Raw genomic sequence first — 23,853 nt, forward strand, 5'->3', positions numbered from 1 at the left:
CACAGTCTCCCACAGCATCCTCACAGCTAAGTTGAGGAGGTGTGGTCTAGACAATAGAGTAGTGAGGTGGGTTGCAAACTGGCTTAAGGAGAGAAGCCAGAGAGTGGTAGTCAATGTTGCGGAGTCTAGTTAGAGGCCAGTATCTAGTGGAGTGCCTCAGGGGTCAGTACTAGGGCCAATATGATTCAATATATTCATTAACGATTTAGACGAGGGAATAGAGTGTACTATCAGCAAGTTTGCTGATGACACTAAGCTGGGAGGAGTGGCTGAGACGCCAGAAGGCTCTGCTGCCATCCAGCGAGACCTGGACAAGCTGGAGAGTTGGGCGGGGAATAACCTAATGAAATTTAACAAGGGCAAGTGTAGAGTCCTGCATCTGGGCAGGAACAACCCCAGGTTCCAGTATAGGTTGGGAAATTACATATTAGAGAGCAGTGTAGGGGAAAGGGACCTGGGGGTCCTGGTGGACAACAGGATGACCATGAGCCAGCACTGGGCCCTTGTGGCCAGGAAGGCCAATGGCATCCTGGGGTGTATTAGAAGGGGGGTGGTTAGTAGATCAAGAGAGGTCCTCCTTCCCCTCTACTCCGCCCTGGTGAGACCACATCTGGAATATTGTGTCCAGTTCTGGGCCCCTCAGTTCAAGAAGGACAGAGAACTGCTGGAGAGGGTCCAGCGTAGGGCAACAAAGATGATTAAGGGAGTGGAGCACCTCCCTTATGAAGAAAGGCTGAGGGAGCTGGGTCTCTTTAGTTTGGAGAAGAGGAGACTGAGGGGTGACCTTATTAATGTTTATAAATATATAAAGGGTGAGTGCCATGAGGATGGAGCCAGGCTCTTCTTGGTGGCAAACAACGATAGGACAAGAGGTAATGGGATCAAGCTGGAACACAAGAGGTTCCACTTAAATTGGAGAAAAAACTTCTTCTCAGTAAGGGTGACAGAGCACTGGAACAGGCTGCCCAGGGAGGTTTTGGAATCTTCTCTGGAGACATTCAAAACCCACCTGGACATGTTCCTGTGCAACTTCACCTAGGCGTTCCTGCACCAGCAGGGGGATTGGACTAGATGATCTTTTGAGGTCCCTTCCAATCCCAAACATACTGTGATACTGTGATACTGTGATTTTATTTCTCAGAGAACCATGGAACCTCCCTGATAGCCACAACTTTTCTGGGGTGTTTGAGAGATGTGTCACAGAGACACCAAGACAGCTCCACCAGCAACTCTCTGCCCCTTCCCACACCAAAGGCTTTCTCTATATCCTGTCCTTGCAGGTGAGTTTCTGGAACACAGCAAATGCCATCCAGGTCTTCTGGGCCTGTTCAGAACACAACAGGAGGTCAACAACTCTGATGGTCTCTGTGTGAACCTCAAAGCTTTCCTGACATTTTTTCTCAGTGCTTCACTTCTGCTCAACCTTTCTGGTTCTTGGGCTGCAGGTTGAGCAGGGATGTGAGGATGGTGTAGTACAAAGGCTTTGTCAAACTGTCTCAGGAGTGCTGTTCTGGCATCATGCAGTCAAGCATGAGAGTGCTGTAGAAAACAGTGGCACTGGTGAGGTGAGAGGGCCAGGTGGAGAAGGTCTTCTGCCTGTCTGCACTGGGGTGAAGAGCAGCAATGCATTCACAGGATGCCCATGTGAATGGGAAGAGGAAAACTGGCTCTAAAATGCAGATTATGAAAACATGAGTGCCACAGTATTACTGCAGGAAGTCTCCAGCAACGTGGCAAAATCGCAGAAGTTATCAACTCCATTGAGGTCACAGAACTCTGTCTAGGGCAAGAATGAAATTATGAGAATAGAAATCCCCATAGCCAAGGCGCAGGTGCCTTCTGGAGACAGACCATCTGGTGCATGACTCTTCCATTCAGGTGGTTTCTTGAGGAAGTTACTCTCAACATGAAGTGACCTCGATACACTGTCCCACAAGCCTCCATGGCCTCCACAGCAATAACTGATGGCGTTTATGGTCATTCAGGTTCATCTCCCCCATCTCACAATGTGCATGCTCACATCTTGCCTCATTGAAAATTTGGACTTCTGATCTAGTCACTTGGTGTCCTTCCATGGAGGGAAGAACAATCTCTCTCAGCTGTGGTGAGAGGACAATGACCTACAAGGTGGTTGCAAGGGGCTGGTCTGTGACAATTGTCCTGGAGTAGGTGCTCCATGTTGTCCAGGAGCGTGGGGACAGACCAGACCCTGCTCTGCTGGTCTTTCATGTCTCTCCCAGGAGGCCTGGCTGTGTGAGAACATTGCTGTGTGCCCCCACCATGCACACTCACTTCATCTTTTCACGGGTGGTTTCCTCTCTGGGGCATTTTCCAGCCCAGCTCCTCCCCAGCTCTCCCCACATCCTGCTCCCACTCAAGCCCAGCCCAGCCCAGCAGGAAAGCCCAGTCTGGGCAGGCCCTGTAGAGTGAGATGGAAGAAACAGGTCAGTGACAGTGTCTCTCTGGCTGCCATGCTCAGGATGTCCCGATGCCCGGCAGCCTTCAGCACCCTGTGCCAGCCCCGCTCCCCAGGACAGCACCGAGTCCTGGCCCTGGGGCTCTTCAGGCAGCTCCTGCTGCCCCATGGACAGGGCAGCCTGCCCCAAACTAGCACCCACGGCAGAAAAGGGTTTCTCTTTCCGTGTCTGCACACACATGGTGCCCTGATCTTCTCCTGGGACATCCCATCTCCCCACAGAGCCTTTCCCCAAGGAGAGCACATCTGCACTGGCCTGGCCAGCTGTTCCTGCACCCTGTTCCCACATTCCCCACAGCCCCCAAGCTGGGGCTTTTGCTCTGTGCAGTGAGTGAGCTGTGATGCCCAGGCTGTGGTGACTCCGCAGGGACATAGTGGTCAGGTTGAGAGACAGACCCAGCTGATGTTGGTCACTGTCACTGTGACGGCCTCCCACACAAGCTCTGAGGTGGCCATAGAGGGTGCTCAGAGCTGCCCTGCCTTATCCACCATCTGCCTGGGTGCTGGCCACCAACAACCCAAACCTGAACCACCAGCTCTAAGTCCCTTGAAAGCCAAACTGGGACCCTGATCTCATCCCACTGAGCCCACAGAAAACACAGAAAACAAAGCCTTTTGAGAGTCTATTCCTTAGGCATATTCTTGAGAGCAACTCTGGACAAAGACTTAAGCCTTCAAGCGCTGTGCTAAGGAGATTCCCTTGCTGATGGAGATGCTGTTCTGGAGGCAGCTCTGTCACAGAAGTGCCCATTGCCTGTCCCTGCCTGTGGTCACAGGACTGACACACAGCGGGACTGTAACCAAGGGTCAGGAGTGCTCAGATCTTACACCAACACAAGGGCTCACAGGAGAGTGGGGAAGTGGAAGGAGAACAGCTCTGGAAAGGACAAGGCTGGTGCTCCCTGGCAGAGCTGCTGTGCTGAGACTGTTTCCCTTCAATAATTTCTTTAGTACTTCTCTAGCTTTGTTGGTCTGGCATGGGAGAGCTTCAGGTCTGTGCTGGTTTGACTGAAAAGGATTTTCCTCATGCAGTTAGAAACCTTCATTTTTCATATAAGCATGGTCATTATTTGGATTTAGTTTGAGAACAAGAGATAACAGCCCAGCACAGAGTTGATCTTTGTAATTGCTCTGGTCTGAGAGCCAAGGACACTCTGAGTGCTCTGCCCACAGGTGTGCAGCATCGAGGAAGTGGGGAGGGATGGGGCAGAGCTTGACTGACATCCAGGCTGACCAATGAGAGTGTTCCATCCCATTAGCCTCACGCTTCATCTTTAGGAGAGTTGGGATCTTCCAGCCTCTCTCTCTCGGGCGTTTTTGCTCTTGGGCTCTTTTATTTTTCTTGTGAGTTCTTCCTTAGTTTTTTTATGGGAGCCAGGGGAGTTCAGTTCAGGACGTTTGATTTGGCCTTTTGCCATTTTGGAGAGGCCTCTGCGCTTTTCTGCGTTTTTTCTCTCTTTGGGATCAGCTGTTGGGACCAGGGTGCTGCTTCCTGGGACTGGTTGTGTGCAGACAGAGTTTGTGAGGAATTGCACTGTGTAGCTTTTATCGCTATATTATATATATATTTACTAGTAGTGTATTAGTATTTTGTTATTTTATTAAACTGTGTTTATCTCAATGCAAGTTTCTCCTTTCCCTTTCGAGGGAAGGGGGTGAGTGAGTAGCTATCGTGGTTTTATTGCCAGCGCATTGAGTCTTTGCATTTTGGTTATCGATACTTGGGTGACCCAAGTGACACATGTGGAACTTGTCTGTCTTTCGGAGGGATACCAGTGCATTGGGCCTTTGCATTTTGGAAGCTTTGGTAACTTGGGTAACTTTAAAAAATGGAAAAAGAAAAGAAAAAAAAATAAAAAGAAAAGTAAGGAAATAAGAGAAAAATGATAAAACACTAAATAAAAGAGAAAAACAAGAAAACAGTAATTTGATAAAGGTACCTTTAGTGACTTTGTTGTTCATGCATTAGTAATTGTATCGTTGTTTGCGTCTTTAGTGATTTGTTGCTGTTGTTACTTGTGTCTTTGGTGATTTTCCAGTCCAATACTTACAGTTCACCAATCGTCTGTTATTGTGATCGTGAAATAGGTAGTGGGTAATCGATAGGAGGGATTCGGAAGGAATCCCCTCCCCGTCCCGGGTTGTATTTTGTGACGTTGGAAAGAGATTGTTTGACTCCCTGGGGAACAGCAACCAGGGAGAATCTGTTTGAATTTTCTAATCAATGGAGGCCACTGTAAATAATATGAATATGCTGCACAGATCTAGGTGGGTATACTTTGTGATGTGTAGTATAGTAATGCCTTATATGTAATATATCATAAGAAGTGTATTTTAAATCATATATTGCCTATTGCATAATGTATATTACACAATAAATAAGGATACATAGGCATTATATTTATCCCCTTCAGATCTGTTTGTTTTGACCCTTGAACAGGATAATCAGGGAAAGAGATTGAAACACTATTGTATAGGGCAGATATTGTCAGGGAATATACAGGGAACTTAGATCAAAATTGTCCCTTGGTTGATCCAGGGTGGAATCATAACATTCTTAAATCTAGCAACAGGCTGAATTGTTATTGACAGCGGATTTTATACAGGATTAGACACACTATACCTAAAGCTATAAATATGCTAAAACTTTCTGAGATTAAACAGGATTGTAAGGAATCTCCAACTGGGTTTTTAAATGGTCTTAAAGAGACATCTAGTTACAACAAATGATTGAAAAAAGGTTTAATCAGGTAATAGCTATGCAATTACATACTGCTATGGCTATGCACTTATTAAACACAAAGGGGAGATGTGGCAGTGTGCTAAGATCGGGCCTGTGAGAAACTGCGAGAGTCGACAGTGTGAGAACGAGCACTAGTGGAAAAATACAAGCAGCAAGTACCGTATGCTGCAGATACATCAAGAACAGAGGGGCTGATACAGGATTGATACATCAAGGACAGAGGGATAGCTTATGACAGACAAAACCTGTGTTTATGGCAGTAACTTTGGTGGGAACACAAAATACATCGTTTATGTAATGACTCACTTTGCAAATCAGCAAATGCTTGAGCAAGAATCATAGCAAGTATAAATGCAAGCCTGAGTTTGTAATAAATGTGTCTCATTGCACCTTCCCGAGAGTCCGTGCCTCATTCACTGCACCCTCACTGGCTGTTTGTTGAGACACAAAGCCACGGGCTGATCCCGACTGCCTCTGGGTGACCTCCTGCACCGCAGCACTGCCCTTCCACTGACGTTTCTTCCTCCTGATATCCAGAATGCACCTCCCAAGTTGTCCTTTTCAGTTATTATTTTTCTCCTCTCTCCAGCCTCTTCCCACTATCATGGAAAGCTCGACTATCTCAGAAACTGCTCTGCAGGCAGGGACCCCAACCCATCAGACTTCTTGTGGTCTTTAGCCTGACCGGAGAAAAGTAACCTCACCATGGACTCCTTATGCACCCATGGATGTTGAGAGACAGAGTGTTTCCCTTGTACACACAGGTGCAGGAGTCACTGTGTCTCTCTGACCTCCTCCTGCCACTCCAGGAGGCTGGGAGGCACCTCAGCCCTGCCATTTGTCACCCTTCTCTGCACTTACATGAGATGCCCCATGGCATAAAGAATGGACATGGGAACTTCAGTTCCAGGAAGCACATCCCAGTGCTACATTCAGGTGGTTCCCTAAAGGATGTTACTCTCAACATGAAGTCACATCAAGATGCTGTCTGTCCCACTGACCTTCATGGAACCCCAAGGAATAGCTGATGGTGTTTCTGCTCACTTGGGTTCATCACCTCAGAAGCACTTCGTGCGTTTGTTTACATCTTGTCTACACAATGCAAACATCCACATCTGACCTACTCAATAGTTGTGATGCCAGGGAGGGTCAAAGAACCTCTTCAAGCTGAAGTGAAAAGCCAGTGCTGGAAATGGTGGTTCTGAGGGGCTGGTCCATGATGATTGACCTGCAGCAGGTTCTCTAGGGTGTCCAGTGGACATGGGCACAACCACTCAGTGAGAAAATGATTTACATTATGTATGCTATGCAGAAGATTCTGGGCAGTTTATTGCTTCATAAAACAGCCATTCATTAGTTGCCACACTGAATCCTTGATCTCCTGGCTCCTCATGCTGTAGATGAGGGGGTTCACTGCTGGAGGCACCACTGAATACAGAACAGACACCACCAGGTCCAGCCATGGGGAGGAGATGGACGGGGGCTTCAGACAGGCAAACATGACAGTGCTGAGGAACAGGGAGACCACGGCCAGGTGAGGGAGGCAGGTGGAAAAGGCTTTGTGCCGTCCCTGCTCAGAGGGGATCCTCAGCACGGCCCTCAAGATCTGTACATAGGAGAAAAAAATGAAAACAAAACAGCTGAAGACTACTAAGAAAGAAACCACCAGAAACCAAACTTCCCTGAGGTAGGTGTCTGAGCAGGAGAGCTTGAGGATCTGGGGGATTTCACAGAAGAACTGGCCCAGGGCATTGCCCTTGCACAGGGGCAGTGAAAATGTATTGGCCGTGTGCAGCAGAGAATAGAGGAACCCAGTGGCCCAGGCAGCTGCTGCCATGTGGACACAAGCTCTGCTGCCCAGGAGGGTCCCGTAGTGCAGGGGTTTGCAGATGGCAACGTAGCGGTCATAGGCCATGATGGTGAGGAGCCAATACTCTGCTGAAGCTAAAAAGACAACCAGAAACACTTGGGCAGCACATCCTGTGTAGGAGATGGCCCTGGTGTTCCAGAGGCAATTGGCCATGGACTTAGGGACAGTGGTGGAGATGTAGCCCAGGTCAATGACGGAGAGGTTGAGCAGGAAGAAGTACATGGGGGTGTGCAGGTGCTGGTCCCAGGCTATGGTGGTGATGATGAGGCCGTTGCCCAGGAGGGCAGCCAGGTAGATGCCCAGGAAGAGCCAGAAGTGCAAGAGCTGCAGCTCCCGTGTGTCTGTGAACGGCAGGAGGAGGAACTGGGTGATGGAGCTGCTGTTGGACATTTGCTACCTCCAAGCATAGGGCACTGTTACAGAAGGAAAAGACAGTGAGACGTTAGGGGAGGCTTCTCTGAGCAGAGTCAAAATCATTTCTCATACACCCTCCCCCTGCTCCACACCCCCCTTGTCCTTTTCGAGACCTTCCCTCAGCTCCATGTCTGAGCCCTGGGTGGTGCTGGCTGGAGGTGCCGTGAGGAGCAGGGCCTGTGCCCGCTGGCTGCCGAGGAGTCAGCCCTGCTCTGCAGCAGTGGGGTCATGGGAACGGGGGGCAGGGAACAGTCCTGGGGTTCAGCTTTGTCACATGAAGCTGCTCCTGGTCCAGAAATACCTGTCAGCATCTGCACTCCCAGGGATAAGGAAATGAGATAGCAGAAGGCAGTTTGAGAGGTTTGGGGTTTTTTACAGCTCCTTCTCCCCTCTCACCCTGGGGAATGTTCTTGGGTGTCAGAAACCCTCAGCATTTCTGCTGCACTCAGGGAGAACAGAGTGAGTCCTGCAAGGCAAGAGGGTGCCTGTGGGTCAGTGCAGAGTGAGGGGACCTGGTCTGTCCCTCTGTCTTGCTCCAGCTGCCCTGGGCTGGCACTTTCTGAGATGGAGGGTGATCACACTCCCATGTTACCCTGAAAAGCCACCAGACTGCTGAGAGCAGAGGGATCCACCTCAGACCACTACACATCTCACTGTTTTCTAAGGTCTCAGCAGCCCACATTTAGCCCAAGGAACAAGTAGCTCATTTCACAAACCAAACAGCATTTTGTCTGTCACACCATTTCTGTGCTTCTCCTTGAGACTTTCAGATAACACAAAGATGCTGTAGGATGGGTTTGCATCCCGGAGGGGAGCTCACAGCTGGGATGGAAACCTCATGCAGATAGCCAAGTGTCCGAATGATGGCATTTCATTCAGGGAGATTCAACCCTACAGACTTCATTGCCCACACTCCACAGGTCAGAGCAAAGCTGGGACACTTGTGCCCATGGACACACCTGCAGGAAAGGACCCACAAGATCAGGCTGTGACTCTGCAGCTGAAACTGCCATCCCCAGAGAGCCTGACAGCAAGAACAAGATCCCAACAGCAGTGACCCAGAGCAGGGGAGCAAGAAGGAAAATGCGGTGAGGGTGGGGGTGAGAGAGGCCAGGGCAGAGGCAGCCGGGCACTCAGACAGCGTCACCCTTCCCCAGCTGTGCAGCCACCTCCCAGACACCAACACTACCGGGCAGCTGCTCTCAGCCCCTGTGCTCTGCAGAGGAACTGGAGCTCTGGCTGCACAGGAGCTGCTTCATGCCTTGGAGCCCCCAGCCCTGAGGGCAGAGGCTTTGCTGGGTGGGACAGGAGGCCAGGGGGCTGCTCACAGGAGGGATCTGCACTGCAGGGGATCAATCAGAGATTTCTACATCCTCCCTCCCACAAGAGCTCTGGTTTTTCTCCTCCTTCCCAGATCATGTCCCTGCTGCCAGGAGATTTTCCTCCTGGGAGGTGATTCCCTGTCCCATGTCTTTTCCCTGTCAGTGCTCACAAACCCCATCCCAAACTCTGTGCCCTCACCCTGGCCCTACAGACACCTGCCTGTTTGCAGGGCACTGCTTGGGAGCATCTTCCTGTTTGCAGGTTCAAAACAAAGACAGGTGGGTGATCCTGCTGGGTCCAACAAAGGCGATGCTGCATCTGTCCATGGGCAGAGGAGTGGATGAAGGCTCATCAGGAGGTTCCTATCAGACCTACTAACTGCTTGTAGTTACAGCTGAGTGGTCTCAGTGATTTGTTCAAGTATGAGAGCTACTCTTCCATTTCTCCTCTCAAATTCCCCAAGAGAAAGAAATTGAAAATAAGGACTTGGGAAAGCTCCTTAGCTTTACTGTAACCCCTTCCTTTACCTTCTCCTTGAAAAAGCCCATTAGAAATGTCCCTCTGAAGGTGCAGCAGAGAAACTCACCTCTATATAACATGTTTTCTCTACACTGGAGAAACTGCAACGTCCCTCCTGACAGATGCCACAGCTTGTGGAATGTTCCAGCTTTAGCATCTCTCCAGGAACTGCAGCTGAATTGGGCTATGGCCAGAGACTTACTCTTTTCAGGGCTGTGAAGATTTGTCTCCCAGTGATCTCTCAGCATCCTCCACCCCATGTTGTCTTTAACCTCTCTCTGCCTGTCTCCTGTGCCCTCGGTGCTGCAGGCAGAGCCCTCAGCCCTGCTGCGTGTGCAGAGGAGCTGCTCCTGGGCAGAGCTGTCTCTCTGCAGCGCTGCCACTGCCATGAGCTCCCTGTGTCCCAGGAGCCCAGCCCAGCTCAGCAGCACAGGAGCAGCCCATGATGTCCCTTTCTCTGTCCCCTCTGGGCTCCCTCCAGGTGTCCCTGGGGCTCCGGGGACACAACCTTTCAAACAGCTTCAAGTAATCAGTGATGTTGATTCTCTCTCCTCTGCACAGATGCTTCTTGCCAGCATTATATTCTTCCTCTTAGAAAATAAACTGGTATGAAAATCATCTCTTCTTGTCCCATCATTAGACAGGACACCAGGAAGGTTACAGCAAAGGATCTAATTTCTCCAAGCTGAAGGAGGAATATCTTCAGTTGAATGGATTTAGTAATTTTATTCTGGTTTTATACTCCCAGGTCTAGAGAGACATTCATCAATCTTTGGCCATGTCATGTCTGTGCTCTGATTCAAAGCCTTTGCACACATGGGCTCTTGGACACTTGGTACCAGGTTTCCTTGTGGCAGGTCAGAGCTGGGCTGGTGCCACAGCTGGGGTGGTTCAGCCCAGATGTGAGGCAATGTCCTCAGCCAGGGACCTGATTGGGGGAGCTGGAGCTGTCAGTGCTGCAGACAGAGCTGTGACATGGATGGAATGAACTGCCAGGCAGGGTGGCAGAAGTGAGTTCATCTGGTCTGCAAGGACAGCAGCCTCCAAGCACAGCAACAGTCCAGATCAAAACTCAGCCCAGACCTGTAAGGCAATTCAAGGGCCCCATAATGAGCTGTTACTACTGCAGGAACAGTTAAACAAGAAACAAAGTCACTGTGTGGCCACTGATGAATTTAATAAGGGAAAGCAGCGATATTCTCTGTGTCTCTTGTCCTCCTGCAGATAAATAATGGAAAGTGGCTCAGTGATCCCCTCTGCCAGTTCCCTCAGAACCCTAGGGTGTATCCCATCTGGCCCCACAGACTTGTGGGTTTCCAAGTGGTGTAGCAGGTTGCCAACCATTTCCCCTTGGATCATTGGGGCTTCACTCTGCTCCCCATGTCTGTCTTCTGCTTCCAGGGGCCGGGTACCTGGAGCACAACTGTTCTGACTGTTAAAGACTGAGGTGAAGAAGGCATTTAGTACCTCAGCCTTTCCACCTTTTTCACCCCCCACCACCTGGATTCCTCCTTTTGTGCTCTGCCCGCTCCAACAGTTTGTCACTTGGTCATATTATCAGTTTATCCTCAAGCCACTGAGAGCTTCTGTAAGCGGTGAGACAGCACACAAAGCCCATCCCCTTTGCTGCCCACCCTTGGAGTTCCCTAGAAATCTCTACAAACCCACTAAAGGAGCAGCTTCACTGCTGTTCAGATCAGCCAGTCAGGTGAACACTGGGCTCTGGAACATACCACAGGGCAACAGGGCAGTCCCGAGGGGACATGAGGGCAAAGGGGGACCTGGAGACACCTGAGAGCACCCAGGTGCCCAGGGCTGAACTGGCCTGTTCCTCCCAACGGGACATGCTGCCCCTCGCTCCCCAGGCGCAGGGTCACAGTGGGGCCCTTTGTGACCTCACATTGTGACACCCACTGCCCTGCCTGTGCTCAGCGCAGCTGCAGCCCCAGCCCACACTGTCCGGCAGGACGGTGACGAGACAGGGTGCGAGCACGGAGCTGGCGAGAGCCCCCGAGCGTAGCCCACGTCTTTCATTGAGTTTGAGATTTAGAGAATCTTTTTGGTTGGAAGCGAACCTTTAAGATCATCGAGTCCAACCACACCCTCACTTTAGCTGCCCCTGGCAGACTCCCCTCTGCCCCCGGCAGCCTTGTGCTGAGGACTCCCCAAGTGCAGCCCACGTCTTTCCCGGCTGCCCTTGGCAGACTCGTGGTGTTTCACCAAGTCTTCCCCATTCCTCACCCATACCTCTTTCCCCAAACCCACGAGATGGCAGACAAACACCTCACCTGCCCCGTGGTGGCCCTGGAGGAGGACAGGGCTCCCCAGGAGAGCAGCTCTCCAGCAGAGCCCCAGGAGCTGTGCATGGCCCAGGACCTGGAGATGGGTGAGTGAGGGGCCCTGATTGTCTGGGCAGGGTGGGGGCCAGCGAGCGCTCCCTGCTCAACACCAGGATCACGTTTCCCTGCACGCTGGCAGGGGGGTTCCGCAGGTGTTGGCCAGGATGCTGCCTGAAGCCCAGGGCTGCTCGGAGCTGGGAGCCGGCCCCAGCACAGCCTCTGCGGGCAGAGGGGACCCAGCTCCTGCTGCAGGGCACGGGCAGCAAGAGGCAGCTGGGCGGGCAGGAGGCAGCCGTGCTGCGGGACGGGGACCTTTCCTGCCCGTCTGAAGCGAGTTCCTCACCCGCTGCACTGGGGGCTTTCCCCGTCCTGCCTGGCTCCAGCATCACAGCCCGTCTGCCGGGCACCCTGCAGCCCTGACATGCACGGGGAGACTGTGCCGGGGCAGCAGGCGTGCGGCTGTATGGGGGGCAGATCTCCTTCTGCTCTGTCCTGCCTGCAAACCCTCTCTGCAGCCCTCCCTGCTCTCCCCCTTTATTAGATGCCGATGCGTTACCTGTGAATGGACTTCTAAGGGGATACATGGACTCCATCGTGTCCTTTCTCAGCAGCCCAGAAAAGGTAACCGCGGCCGCTTTAAAGGCGGCTGTGCTGGCATCTGCTGACAGGGGCTCTGCTGTGGAGTGCTGGAGGGTGCAGGCTGGGCAGAGCTGCTGCTCCCAGGTCTCTAATGGGCACTGCACCCCCATGCTGCGGTGCCGCTGGCCGCGTGTCCCCATCTCACGCTCCCTGTTTGCCTCTCTGCTCCCCGGCTGCCAGGAGGAAAGCCACAAGATTGGGTTTCTTATGGACATCCGTGACCTGTGTGACACCAGCAGGCGCCACTGCTCGCCAAGGGGCCTGGATGTCTTCTGCCGGAGATACAAGCTGGCAGAGAATATCGAGGTGAGGGGATACCCGGCGGCTCTGGGGAAGGGGTCGAGGACTGCGGCACCGGCACCCTGTGAGGACAGCGTTGGGCAGGGCCGGGGGCTGGTGGCGCTGGGTGCTGGCAGCTGCAGGTCCCATCCTGGCTGTGCTCTGCAGGTGCTGCTGGAAGAGGAGCCCAGGGACCAACTGCGCACGGCGCTGCGGCAGATCGCCATGCATGCCATTGCTGAGCTGAGGTACCTGCCCATCCCTCTCGGGGCCGCCTGCACGAGGCCTCGAGGCGCTGCTCCAGGTACCAGCGTGCGGCTGGCTGCTCTCTCTCTTTGCAGCGCAGTGGAGAGGGTGCTGGAGGGCAAGGAGACACGGCTGCTCCAAGCCTGCTTCTCCAGTGTCTTCGCGCTTCCACCAGAAGTGGAGGACATGGACCGTTACCTCTACTTAGAAGTAAGTGCTGCGTGAGCTACAGGAGCCCCCGGTCCCTCTGTCTGCTCCCCAACCACCCCGTGCCATGATAGAACCAGAGATCCAAGGCAGGGCAGGGTCTCAGGTCTGCTGTCCCACCCTCATCCCTTCGTCCCCTGCCTGTGGGCCTGGCCATGTCCAGTTTCACAGGCTGCTCTGCCCAGAGCAGATTGTTTGCCCCGGGTCTCTCCTGGGCACAGCGCAGCAGTGCGGGAGTCGTCCTTCAGTGCTGGGAGTTCAGATCAGTCTCCTGGGAGTGAGAGGGGTGGCAGGAAACACGACCACAACCCGTTGTGTTCTTGCAGACCATGCGGTCCATGGACAACATGCTGCAGGCGTTTCTTCTCAACTCTCGTGCCTCCAGAGTCAGTGACCTGCTGCACAATATCTTCCAGGTCTGGATGTGCAAAGTCTGGGCTTCGCAAGGGCTGTTCCTCACCCTGGGGGACAGGGTGTCCACTGTGGAGCGGACAGTCCCACCCCGTGCCGTGCAGAGAGCGCTGCCGGGAGGGTGCCCACCTCCCCGGGGAACCAGGGGCTGCCCTCCAGGCTCTTCCGCAGCACAGTGGCCGCAGAGGGTGGCATCTGCCTTCCTGCCTGGCCACAGGGCTGGCCTGGGGCATGTGCCCCAAGCCTGCCAGGGACCCCAGGGCAAGAGCCTCGCTACAGGCTTTGGTCAAGTCCTGGGGAACCCTTAATGGAGTGGGCCAGTCCAGCACAAGAGTTGAGCGGTGCTGCTTCTGCTGGAGTGGTGGCGGCTCCCAGTGCTCACCAGCAGCTTCTCTCTTCCCAGATGCTCTTGACTTTGAGCAGCTCCGAGAGAGAACATGTGCGGCAGAGGACCGTGGGGAGGATTGAGGGGCTGAGCTTCATGTTGGCTGACAATCCCACACTGGGGGTAAGGAGCCAGGCACCCTCCGGCCAGACCGTTTGCCCATCCCTGCACCCCAGAGCAGCCTGCAGCTCTCCCCACGCGGGGCTGTTGCCCACCCAGCTGCTTTGGGAGCTGTGACCGGCATGGCCCTGGACAGTCCTGCCTGCCCACGGAGCCCTGGACACGCGCTTGGGTTCAGGGCTTTGGCAAAGCCGCCTGCCCTCAACCCTCCTGCTGTTCTGTCTCCCTCGCCCAGGCCTGGTGCCGCTCTAGGACAGACATACACGGCCCTGTCAGCTATAGAGACATCCAGATCCCTGAGCTGGGACAGCTGCTGGGGCATCTCCTCCTTTTCCAACATTCCTGGGAAGAGGCAAGAACTCTGGCTCGAGATGCAGTGCAGCACCTTTCTGTCTTCTTGGCTGGACAAAACAGTAAGAGAAGTTGTGTTGGGCTCAATTCCTCTACACACAGACATCTCCCAATGGGTCTGCTTCTGTTCCTCACCTCCTTTGTCCTTCCCAGCTGCTTCCCGTAGCATCCCAGCTGCCATTTTGCTGCAGCAGCTGAGCCCTCTCCCAAAGTCTGGGATCTGTTCTCTGCTGCTCTCCTTCCTCCCTCCTTTCGGGATCCTGAAGCCCGCTGTTCTGTGGTTCCCAGACCCAAACATACAGCTGATTGCCATGACCCAAAGCCATGGTTTTCCTGCCAGTGAAGAGCAGGTCTATCTCTGAGTCCTCCTGGCTAGAGCTTCCAGTGCTTGTAGCAAGAAGCTGTTCCTGATGCCCTCCAGAATTCTCCTTGCCCACTTACGCCCTGCCATCACGAGGGCAGATCTCGGGGTGCTTTGGGAAGCTTGCTGACAAAGCTGCTGTGCTTTACTGAGTTCTCTCTGTTTCCCTGCTGTTCAGACAGGAGGAATCAAGCACGACAGCCCCACTTGGAAGATCCCGACAGCTCCTCTGAGGATTGGCTAAAACCCGACGTCATGGTAAAGAGCTCCTGCTGGCACTCTTGTTGGTGGCACCAGCAGGGGACTCGTGTGAACAAAGGCCTCCACAATCAGGGGGCTGGCGTGGCCTCCCTGTCCCTGCTGAGAGGGTTCCTGCTGTCCCCAAGCAGGGACGATGCGAGGGCTGCTCTCCAGTGTCCCAGCAGCAGCCCCAGTCCTGCTGGCCACCAGCAACCCCAGGTTCACGGCAGGGCCAGCAGCCTGTGCCCAGGACCCCAACCCTCCTCCCTCTCCCTGGGCCTCTCTTCTCCTCCTCCCCAGCAGTCACTGCTGCCCCTGCTGCCAGCTTTGCTGCGGGCACTGCCGCAGCACTGCCGGGTGTCTCTGCAGGGCTGCTGGCACTGCCCGGCTACGCAGCAGCACCGGGGCACTCGGTGTGACTTGGCTTTGCTGCCTCCCTTCCTCCCTTAGCTCTTTACAGAATACCTCCAGCCTTCCGAGAAAACAGACATAGTCCTGGTGTTCATCGAGGCCATGAACGACTCCAGCACCTTTGGCAAGGAGGCGGCCAGAAACATGCTGGACATGGTCAAGAGAGACTGCGATTTCTGGCTGGTGGATGTAAGTGGCCTTTGGCTGGATTGTCCTGCCCTTCGGCCCTGTCAGGCCTTGTTCCTCCTTCCATCCATCTCTTCCTCTCAAATCCCAGTAAAATGAAGCCACATGAAGGTGGCAGAGAGGGATGGCAAGGAAAGCTGAGGAAATGGCTGCACTCCAGTGGCAGCACCATCCTCACCTGTGTCTCCTCCAGGTGCCAAAGATCACGAGCTGTATCTATAAAACCCTGGAGTGCATCAGCACGGCACCAGCCCAACAGAGTGTTGAGACCCTAATTGTCCCCCTGGCTGACAAGTGCCCTGGGGAGGTGGTGTCGACGCTGCTGACAATCGCACCACCAGGAGACAGGTACCGGCCCCAAAAGCCATGAGGCCTTGTTCCCTGTGGGGAAAGGGGCCCGGAGACACCCTGGCTGCCAGCGCCAAGGAATCCTGCAGGACACCCCCGAGGAGCAGGACCCTCCATCCCACCACGCTTTCCAGCGCTGGGGTCAGCCAGGCCCACAGCAGCCACAGCTGAGCAAGCCAGCCCAGAGCCCCCTCACTGTGCTCCTGCCAGCCCCACGGGAGCACCAGCTCAGCCTCTGCTGCTGCCCAGGGCATCCCAGGCGTCCTGCAGCGTGGAGCCCAGACACGCTGCTGTGGCCCAGGCTGCCCTGCTGACAGAGCGCTCTCTTGCAGCACTGCCCTGGCACTGTGGGAGGTGATGTTCTCCGTGCCCCAGACCCTGCAGAACGTGTTGAAGGAGCTGCACATCCAACTCCGGGACCGGCACTATAGGGTCCTGTATACACACCGGGAGGACACCGCCATCCTTCGCTTGGCTGTGAGTTACTGGAAGAAGCTCCTGGTGCCCCAGGAGCTGCATGGTGCCAGAAGCCCCAGCAGCTCTGCCGGTCACTCACTGCTGGCTTGCTTTCAGATACTGGCCAGCAGTGATCTGCAAGAGGAGGAGTTTGCTCCAATGTACCTAGTTATGAGGTTTCTGAGGCAACGAAGGCCAACGGTGCTCTCCCTGTTGCTCAGGGGCATGATGACGCTGTCACAGAGAGACGAGATGGTGAGTAGGGTGTCGCCAAGGGCAGCCATGGTGGCAGCCAAGGGCCGGGGCAGTGGGTTTGGGCTTGGCCTTGGCTGGCAGTCAGGCGCTGGGGTGCCTGCTCCAAAGGCCCTCCCTGCCATGGTGGGGCCTGGGGGCTGCCTGGGGAGCTCTCCACACATGGACCTGGTCCCAAAAGGGCAACTCTCTTCTTCATACAGGCCAGAAAGATGAAGGTCATGCTGCCAGACCTGATGTGGGTCCTGCAGTATGGCAATAAGGCCATCAGGATGAAGGCTCTGGTGGTCTTCAGAGCTGTGATGGCTCAGCTGGAGAGGGAGGAGGCCAGTCCCATCGCTGTGCTGCTGGCAGAATTTCTCCTGCCCTTCTTTGATGACGTAAGGCTGATGTATAAGGCTGATGTATAAGCCTGAGCCCCGCGGGTGGGCACTGGACAATGACAGCTGCCCTTCTGCCCAGCCACTCAAAGTAGGGGCTTCTCTCCTTTCTCCCTGGGGCTCTTGTGGGATGGTTTCTGCGTTCTGCAGCCCAGCCCAGCTTCTCCCTGCCAGCTGCTCCCACAGCTCCTCCCCACCATGGCTGCTGAGGCTGCTGGGGGATGCTGGGACGGCGTTTTGAGGCACAGGCACTGCCTGAGCAAGTCCCTTGAGTGGCCCTTCACGCACCCAGGGCCACAGATCTGGCCACAACTGCAGTGTGCACAATGCCGCCCTGGAGCATCTCCCCTCCCATCAGCCATGCAGGAGCTTCTGCTCCCCGTGGGCAGAGAGCTGCTGGTGCTCAGGTCCTACTGTGCTGCTCCCTCCCAGGAGCTGAGCCAGCTGAGAGCGAGCTCCATCAGCCTCTTCAGAGACCTGATGAAGATGGTGGTGTGGAACGACAAGAGGGAGATGAAGAACACAGTGCGACTTGGCCTGCTCCCTCTCTTCTTCCGCATGAGTGACCAAGTGCTGAGTGTGGCCAAGGTACAGATTTCAAAGCCGAGCAGTGATGCAGGGAAGAGACCCCTGGGCGCTTGGGCCAGGGCATGTCCCCGGTCCCTAAGGGCAGAATCACCCCAGGAACAAAGCCCAGAGCTGGGGGACACCAGGTCTCCTGCCCCAGAACGTGGTGCCATCTCCCAGCTTCTGCTGTTCCGTAGGTTGCCAGGGAAGCCCTCCTCGGTGCCGCAGAACTGCTCAGGTGGAAACAGCTCAAACACCTGGTGCAGACAGAGCAGACATGGCGGATTGGAGAGAGCTTGGTGAGGACAACCCCCAAGGCCCAGGGCCCAGGCTGGACAGGGCTGCCCCACATGTCTGTGCTGTGGGCTCTGCAGATGTGCCTCGCCTGTCCTGCTGCAGCCCCGAGCTGCATCCTTGTTCCCTGTCGTCAAGAATAGAGCCCCCAGGGGCTCTTCCCTCTGCCCCGCAGCCAGCGGGAGGGAGGGCTCTCAGCACCCCTGGGACCCCTCAGCCTGTGTCTCTCTCTCAGCCCCACAGTGCTCCTGGCTGGAACACGGGGATGGCCGGGGGGGAAGGGGAATGTGTGTTGTTGTGGGGAGGGACTGGTCCGGCCAGCTGGGGAGGGACAGTGATGTGCTCACACCCTTGTGCTCTCTCCAGCTGGAGCGGGACAGGAGCAGAGCTCAAGAGCTCTTGAGCCTGAGCCTGCCATACCTGAGGGATGCTCAGGCCAGCTTGCGAGAGGCGGCCGTGAGGTTCATTGGTGAGTCACAGCCGCTGGGTCCCTCTTTCAGCAGCCTGGCCCCAGTCCCCGCCGCTGTCCTGGCACAAGGAGCAGCCCTGTGGCTGCCAGAGCACCGGCTGCCCCGGGCAGGGCCTTGGCCTCCCCTCCCAGCCCTGCCCACGCAGGTGGCCGTGGTGGCCGCCTCGCTCAGTCCCAGCATCTCGGCTCCTGCTCTCCCCTGGGGTCAGCCCTGATGAGGGGAGGGAGCAGGGGCTGACGGAACTCTGTGCCCAGGGCTGGCTGTGCGGCACCTGAGAGACCCAAGCAAGGAGAGTCTGTCTGAGATCTGCAGCGGTGAGTAGGGAGCGTGGTCGGGAGGGGATGCCTGGGGGGTCTCTGCAGCCATGGGAGCTCATCTGGGCTCTGCTTCTTTCTGTTGCAGCCCTTCAGCCCTTGGAGGAGGACAGCGAACCCTCCATCTGCTCCCTGGCAACTGAGACCATTGTCATCGTGTGCTCTTCATGGAAGCGGTCAAGATCTCGATGGACCCTGAGAGCCCTGTGCTGCTGGCGCTAAACCAGGTGGAGGAGCAGCTCCTCTTGAGGAAAATGGCTGGATTTTAATAAAGAGCCCTTCTTGAAGTTGGGTCAGATGTCTGCTTTTCCAAGGACCCCAGAACCTCTCTGAGTGCTCTGGTACTTTTGAGAGCACAACCCAGGATCATGGGCAAGGGTGATGTAGCAGACAGGAACACTTGCAATGAGCCGTTCCAGCAGCTGAGATGAATATCACCAAGCCACTGAGGTTTGTTCTTGGAGTCACACACAGAAATATCAAGTTCTGTCTGCCATCCAAGTCTGAGCTGGCCTCGTGAACTCCTTCTGCACCCAGGGGTGTTCAGAGACGGAATCTTTCCCTGTTGCACATAGAGGCCGTACTCTTGGTTTCCCTCTGGCCTCCTGGTGCCACTTCCAAAAGACGGGAGGCACCTCAGCCCTGTGGTGTGTCACCTGCTCTGCACTCATCTGACATGTCCCACATCATGAGGAATGGACACGGGGATCTCAGTTAAAGGAAGCACAACCCAGTGCTGCATTCAGGCAGTTTCCCATAGGATGATTCTGCCAACATGAAGTGACCTCAAGACACTGTCTGTCCCACAGGCTTTCATGGAACCCCCAGGAATAGCTGATGTTGTTTGTGCTCCTGGGTACATCTCACCTCACATCCAGGATGTGCGTGCTCACATCTCATCTGTACAATGCAGACATGGACTGCTGACCTAGTCATTCAGTGTCATTCCATGGAGGGAAGAACAATCTCTGTGAGCTGGGGAGAGAAGTCAGGGCTAGAAATGGTGGTTGAGAGGGGCCCGTCCATGACGATGCCCTAGGGCAGATTCTGTGGGGTGTCCAGTGAACAGGGGCACAGCCCAGCCCCTGCTCTGCTGGTCCTGCAGGTCTCTGGCAGGAGCCTGGCTGTGAGAGGACACTGCTGTGTGCCAGCCCTGCACACACACGCTGTTCAGCTGTACACTGGTGTTTGAATCTGTGGGACACTATCGTAAGCATATGCTTGAAGATATAACCCATCGTGTATTGCCCATAGGAGATCATCTTTCTTCCTGGAAAGGCTGTTATGAGGCCAGCTCTGTCACAGCAGTGCCCATTGCCTGTCCCTGCCTGTGCTCACAGGACTGACACACAGCAGGACGGTGACCAAGCTGCCAGAGCACTCAGGCCTTGCACCAACACAAGGGATGAGAAGGAGAGTGTGGGAGTGGAACCAGAACAGCTCTGGAAGAACAAGCGCTGGTGCTCCCTGGCAGGGCTGACATGGAAGAGCTGTTTTCCCCTCCACCCACGCACAGGAACTGTCTCTGCAGCTCCGAAAAGCCCTTGCAGGAAAGATATACCGAAAAACAAGTCGCTAAACAGCCCTTTATTCTGTTTAGAGACAAGGAGAGCACTGCTGCTCATTTAAGCAGCCAACAGTTATAAAAGAAAAGCCAACAGTGAATTAGAAAGGGGATGACAACATTATCACAATAAGAAAACCACAAAAACACCAGAAAATCCAGTTGACAGGCTGGGCTTGTAATTAGCTACATTAAAACTCCTATATAGAAGAAGATGGGCAGTTTATTGCTTCAGAAAACACTAGGATATGAGTTTCCACAGAGCATCCTTGAGCTGCTGGTTCCTCATGCTGTAGATGAGGGGGTTCACTGCTGGAGGAACCACCGAGTACAGAACAGACACCACCAGGTCCAGCCATGGGGAGGAGATGGAGGAGGGCTTCAGGTTGGCAAACATGGCAGTGCTGAGGAACAGGGAGACCACGGCCAGGTGAGGGAGGCAGGTGGAAAAGGCTTTGTGCCGTCCCTGCTCAGAGGGGATCCTCAGCACGGCCCTCAAGATCTGCACATAGGACACCACAATGAACACAAGACACCCAAATCCTAAACAGGCACTAACCACAATAAGCCCAAGTTCCCTGAGATAGGAGTGTGAGCAGGAGAGCTTGAGGATCTGGGGGATTTCACAGAAGAACTGGCCCAGGGCATTGCCCTTGCACAGGGGCAGTGAAAATGTATTGGCCGTGTGCAGCAGAGAATAGAGAAACCCAGTGGCCCAGGCAGCTGCTGCCATGTGGACACAAGCTCTGCTGCCCAGGAGGGTCCTGTAGTGCAGGGGTTTGCAGATGGCAACGTAGCGGTCGTAGGACATGATGGTGAGAAGACAATACTCTCCTGAAAAAAAAAAGACAAACAGAAAGACTTGGGCAACACATCCCAAAAAGGAGATGGTCCTAGTGTCCCAGAGGGAATTGGCCATGGATCTGGGGACAGTGGTGGAGATGCAGCCCAGGTCGAGGAGGGCGAGGTTGAGCAGGAAGAAGTACATGGGGGTGTGCAGGTGCTGGTCCCAGGCTATGGTGGTGATGATGAGGCCATTGCCCAGGAGGGCAGCCAGGTAGATGCCCAGGAAGAGCCAGAAGTGCAAGAGCTGCAGCTCCCATGTGTCTGTGAACGGCAGGAGGAGGAACTGGGTGATGGAGCTGATGTTGGGCATTTGCTGCCTGTGGGCATGAGGACCTGTGCAAGGAGGAAAAGACAGTGGCATATCAGGGGAGACTTCTCTGAGGAAAATAAACATGCTGTTTCTCATGGAAAACCCCCTCCCTGATGGAGGGATGTTTCCGCTCATTCTGTTTCTACCAACTGAAGAAAAGAGTTCATCACAGTTTAAAATGGAGTTTGGGCATTTAGTTTCCATGAACACAGCTCTGGGGCAAGACCCTCTGAGCTGGTGTCAGAACAAAAACTAACCCACACTCCCACCCCAACCCCAGAGAGCAAGAGCACTAGGGACAGGTGGAGAAACAGGGAAGGACACTGCAGTGCTACCAGAAAATATAGCAAGGACAGAAAGGCAAACGGGCATGCTGTGGAACCTTCTCCTGACCCAGCTGTGCTGCTGCCACTCACATAATGACACTGTAGAGCAAGTACTTTTAGCACCTTTTTTGTGTACCACGTTCCAGGACCCCTTCACCTGGAGGTCCAGCTGCTGAGGTGGAGACTTGTGACCTGGACCCCATGGCTTTGGGGCAGAGGGTCTGCTGGGGAGGAGAGGAGACCAGGGGTTGCACTGGGAAATGTGTCTGCACTACAGGGGATTGCAGGGGGGTCCTGAATCCCCTCCCCAGCATTTCTGGTCCACCTCCTTCTCCCTGCCCATGTCTGTGCTGCCTGCAGCTGTGTCTCTGTCCCTGGGTCTGCTCCCTGTCAGTGTCACAGACCCCGTCAGCTGTGCTCAGCTCAGCTCAGCTCAGCTCAGCTCTGTCCTGCTCACACCTCCTGGCACTGCCAAGGGGCAGCTCTGTGTGTGCAGGGGCTCAGGAGCAGCTCAGACAAGTCCTAACGAGACCTGGGGTCTCAGTGTCTGCTCCAATGAGAGAAATAAATCCCCATCTCCACTGCACACCCAGACGAGCAAGAGTGGAAAACTGAAAGCACAGACTCCTTCCCTTGCAGCTGTTGCTGTCTCGATGTTGTTGGTCAGAAGGACCCTCTGCCATGTCTGTGGGGGGATCTGGAGCTCTGAGCAGCCCTGACCCACACAGCCCCCTTCAACCCCACAAGCTCCCTGCCTGCCCTGCCGGGGGTCGCTCCTTCCACCCACAGCTGCTGCCGTGGGATCTCCCGGGCAGGCTGAGCGCTGACCCTGGCAGGCGGCAGAGTCCCTGCCCGGCACAGCCCTGGGGTGCAGGGACCCTGCTCTGCAGGACAGCCCTGGGCACCCCTAGGTGCTCCCCCTGCAATCACCCTCAGCAGAAGCTGCCATCTTGCCCTGTTCCTCTGACAGTGCAGCAGCGAAGCGCTGGTCTGGACCATGTTCTTGTCCTCTACATGAGAAAAACTGTGAGAGAGACCTGACAGACCCTGTAAATTGTGGGATGTATCATCTTTAGGAGATCCCCCAAGAAATGCAGCTGCATTGTCCTACAGCCAGAGACTTACCATGTTAGAAATGTGAAGATTTGTCTCTCAGTGAGCCCTCAGCAACCAACCCCCCACATTGCCTTTCCCCTCTCTATGCCTGGCTCCTGTGCCCTCGGTGCTGCAGGCAGAGCCCTCAGCCCTGCTGTGCTTTGCAGAGGAGCTGCTCCTGGGCAGAGCTGTCTCTCTGCAGTGCTGCCACTGCCATGAGCTCCCTGTGTCCCAGGAGCCCAGCCCAGCTCAGCAGCACAGGAGCAGCCCATGATATCCCTTTCTCTGTCCCCTCTGGACTCCTCCAGGTGTCCCTGGGGCTCTAGGAGCACATCCTTTCAAACAACCTCAATTAATCAGTGATGTTGATTCTCTCTCCTCTTCAGAGACACATCATTGTCGTCTTTGTATTAAACAATGAATTACTATGAGAATCAACTTTTCTTGTCCCATCATTAGACAGGACACCAGGAAGATTACAGCAAAGGATCTAATTCCTCCAAGCTGAAGGAGGAATATCTTCAGTTGAATGAGTTCATGCATTTTATCCTGGTTTTATACTCCTAGGTCTAGAGAGACATTCATCAATCTTTGGCCATGTCATGTCTGTGCTCTGCAGCAAAGCCTTTGCACACATGGGCTCTTGGACACTTGGTACCAGGTTTCCTTGTGGCAGGTCAGAGCTGGGCTGGTGCCACAGCTGGGGTGGTTCAGCCCAGATGTGAGGAAATGTCCTCAGCCAGGGACCTGACTGGGGGAGCTGGAGCTGTCAGTGCTGCAGACAGAGCTGTGACGCGGATGGAATGAACTGCCAGGCAGGGTGGCAGAAGTGAGTTCATCTGCTCTGCAAGGACAGCAGCCGCCAAGCACAGCAACAGTCCAGATCAAAACTCAGCCCAGACCTGTAAGGCAATTCAAGGGCCCCATAATGAGCTGTTACTACTGCAGGAACAGTTAAACGAGAAACAAAGTCACTGTGTGGCCACTGATAAGTTTAATAAGGGAAAGCAGCGATATTCTGTGTCTCTTGCCCTCCTGCAGGTAAATAATGGAAAGTGGCTCAGTGATCCCCTCCGCCAGTTCCCTCAGAACCCTCGGGTGTATCCCATCT

The 23,853-nt window shown here is 54.6% G+C and overlaps 1 protein-coding gene and 1 long non-coding RNA gene across 2 annotated transcripts in view; one reads left to right on the forward strand and one right to left on the reverse strand.

Annotated features, from left to right (window-relative positions):
- The window catches only part of LOC309452197, a 248,096-nt gene that overhangs the window by 205,370 nt on the left and 18,873 nt on the right, over positions 1-23,853 (forward strand). The gene's annotated exons all lie outside the window — the stretch shown is intronic.
- Positions 6,547-7,479, reverse strand: LOC309452198 (olfactory receptor 14C36-like; the record flags this gene model as incomplete). The annotated part of the gene is made up of 1 exon (XM_082076872.1): positions 6,547-7,479. One exon carries the CDS (start codon positions 7,477-7,479, stop codon positions 6,547-6,549), a length of 933 nt encoding a protein of 310 aa, XP_081932998.1.

The sequence above is a fragment of the Streptopelia decaocto genome (genome assembly GCF_964273445.1).
Source record: "Streptopelia decaocto genome assembly, contig: HAP1_SCAFFOLD_111, whole genome shotgun sequence".
NCBI lineage: Eukaryota > Metazoa > Chordata > Aves > Columbiformes > Columbidae > Streptopelia > Streptopelia decaocto.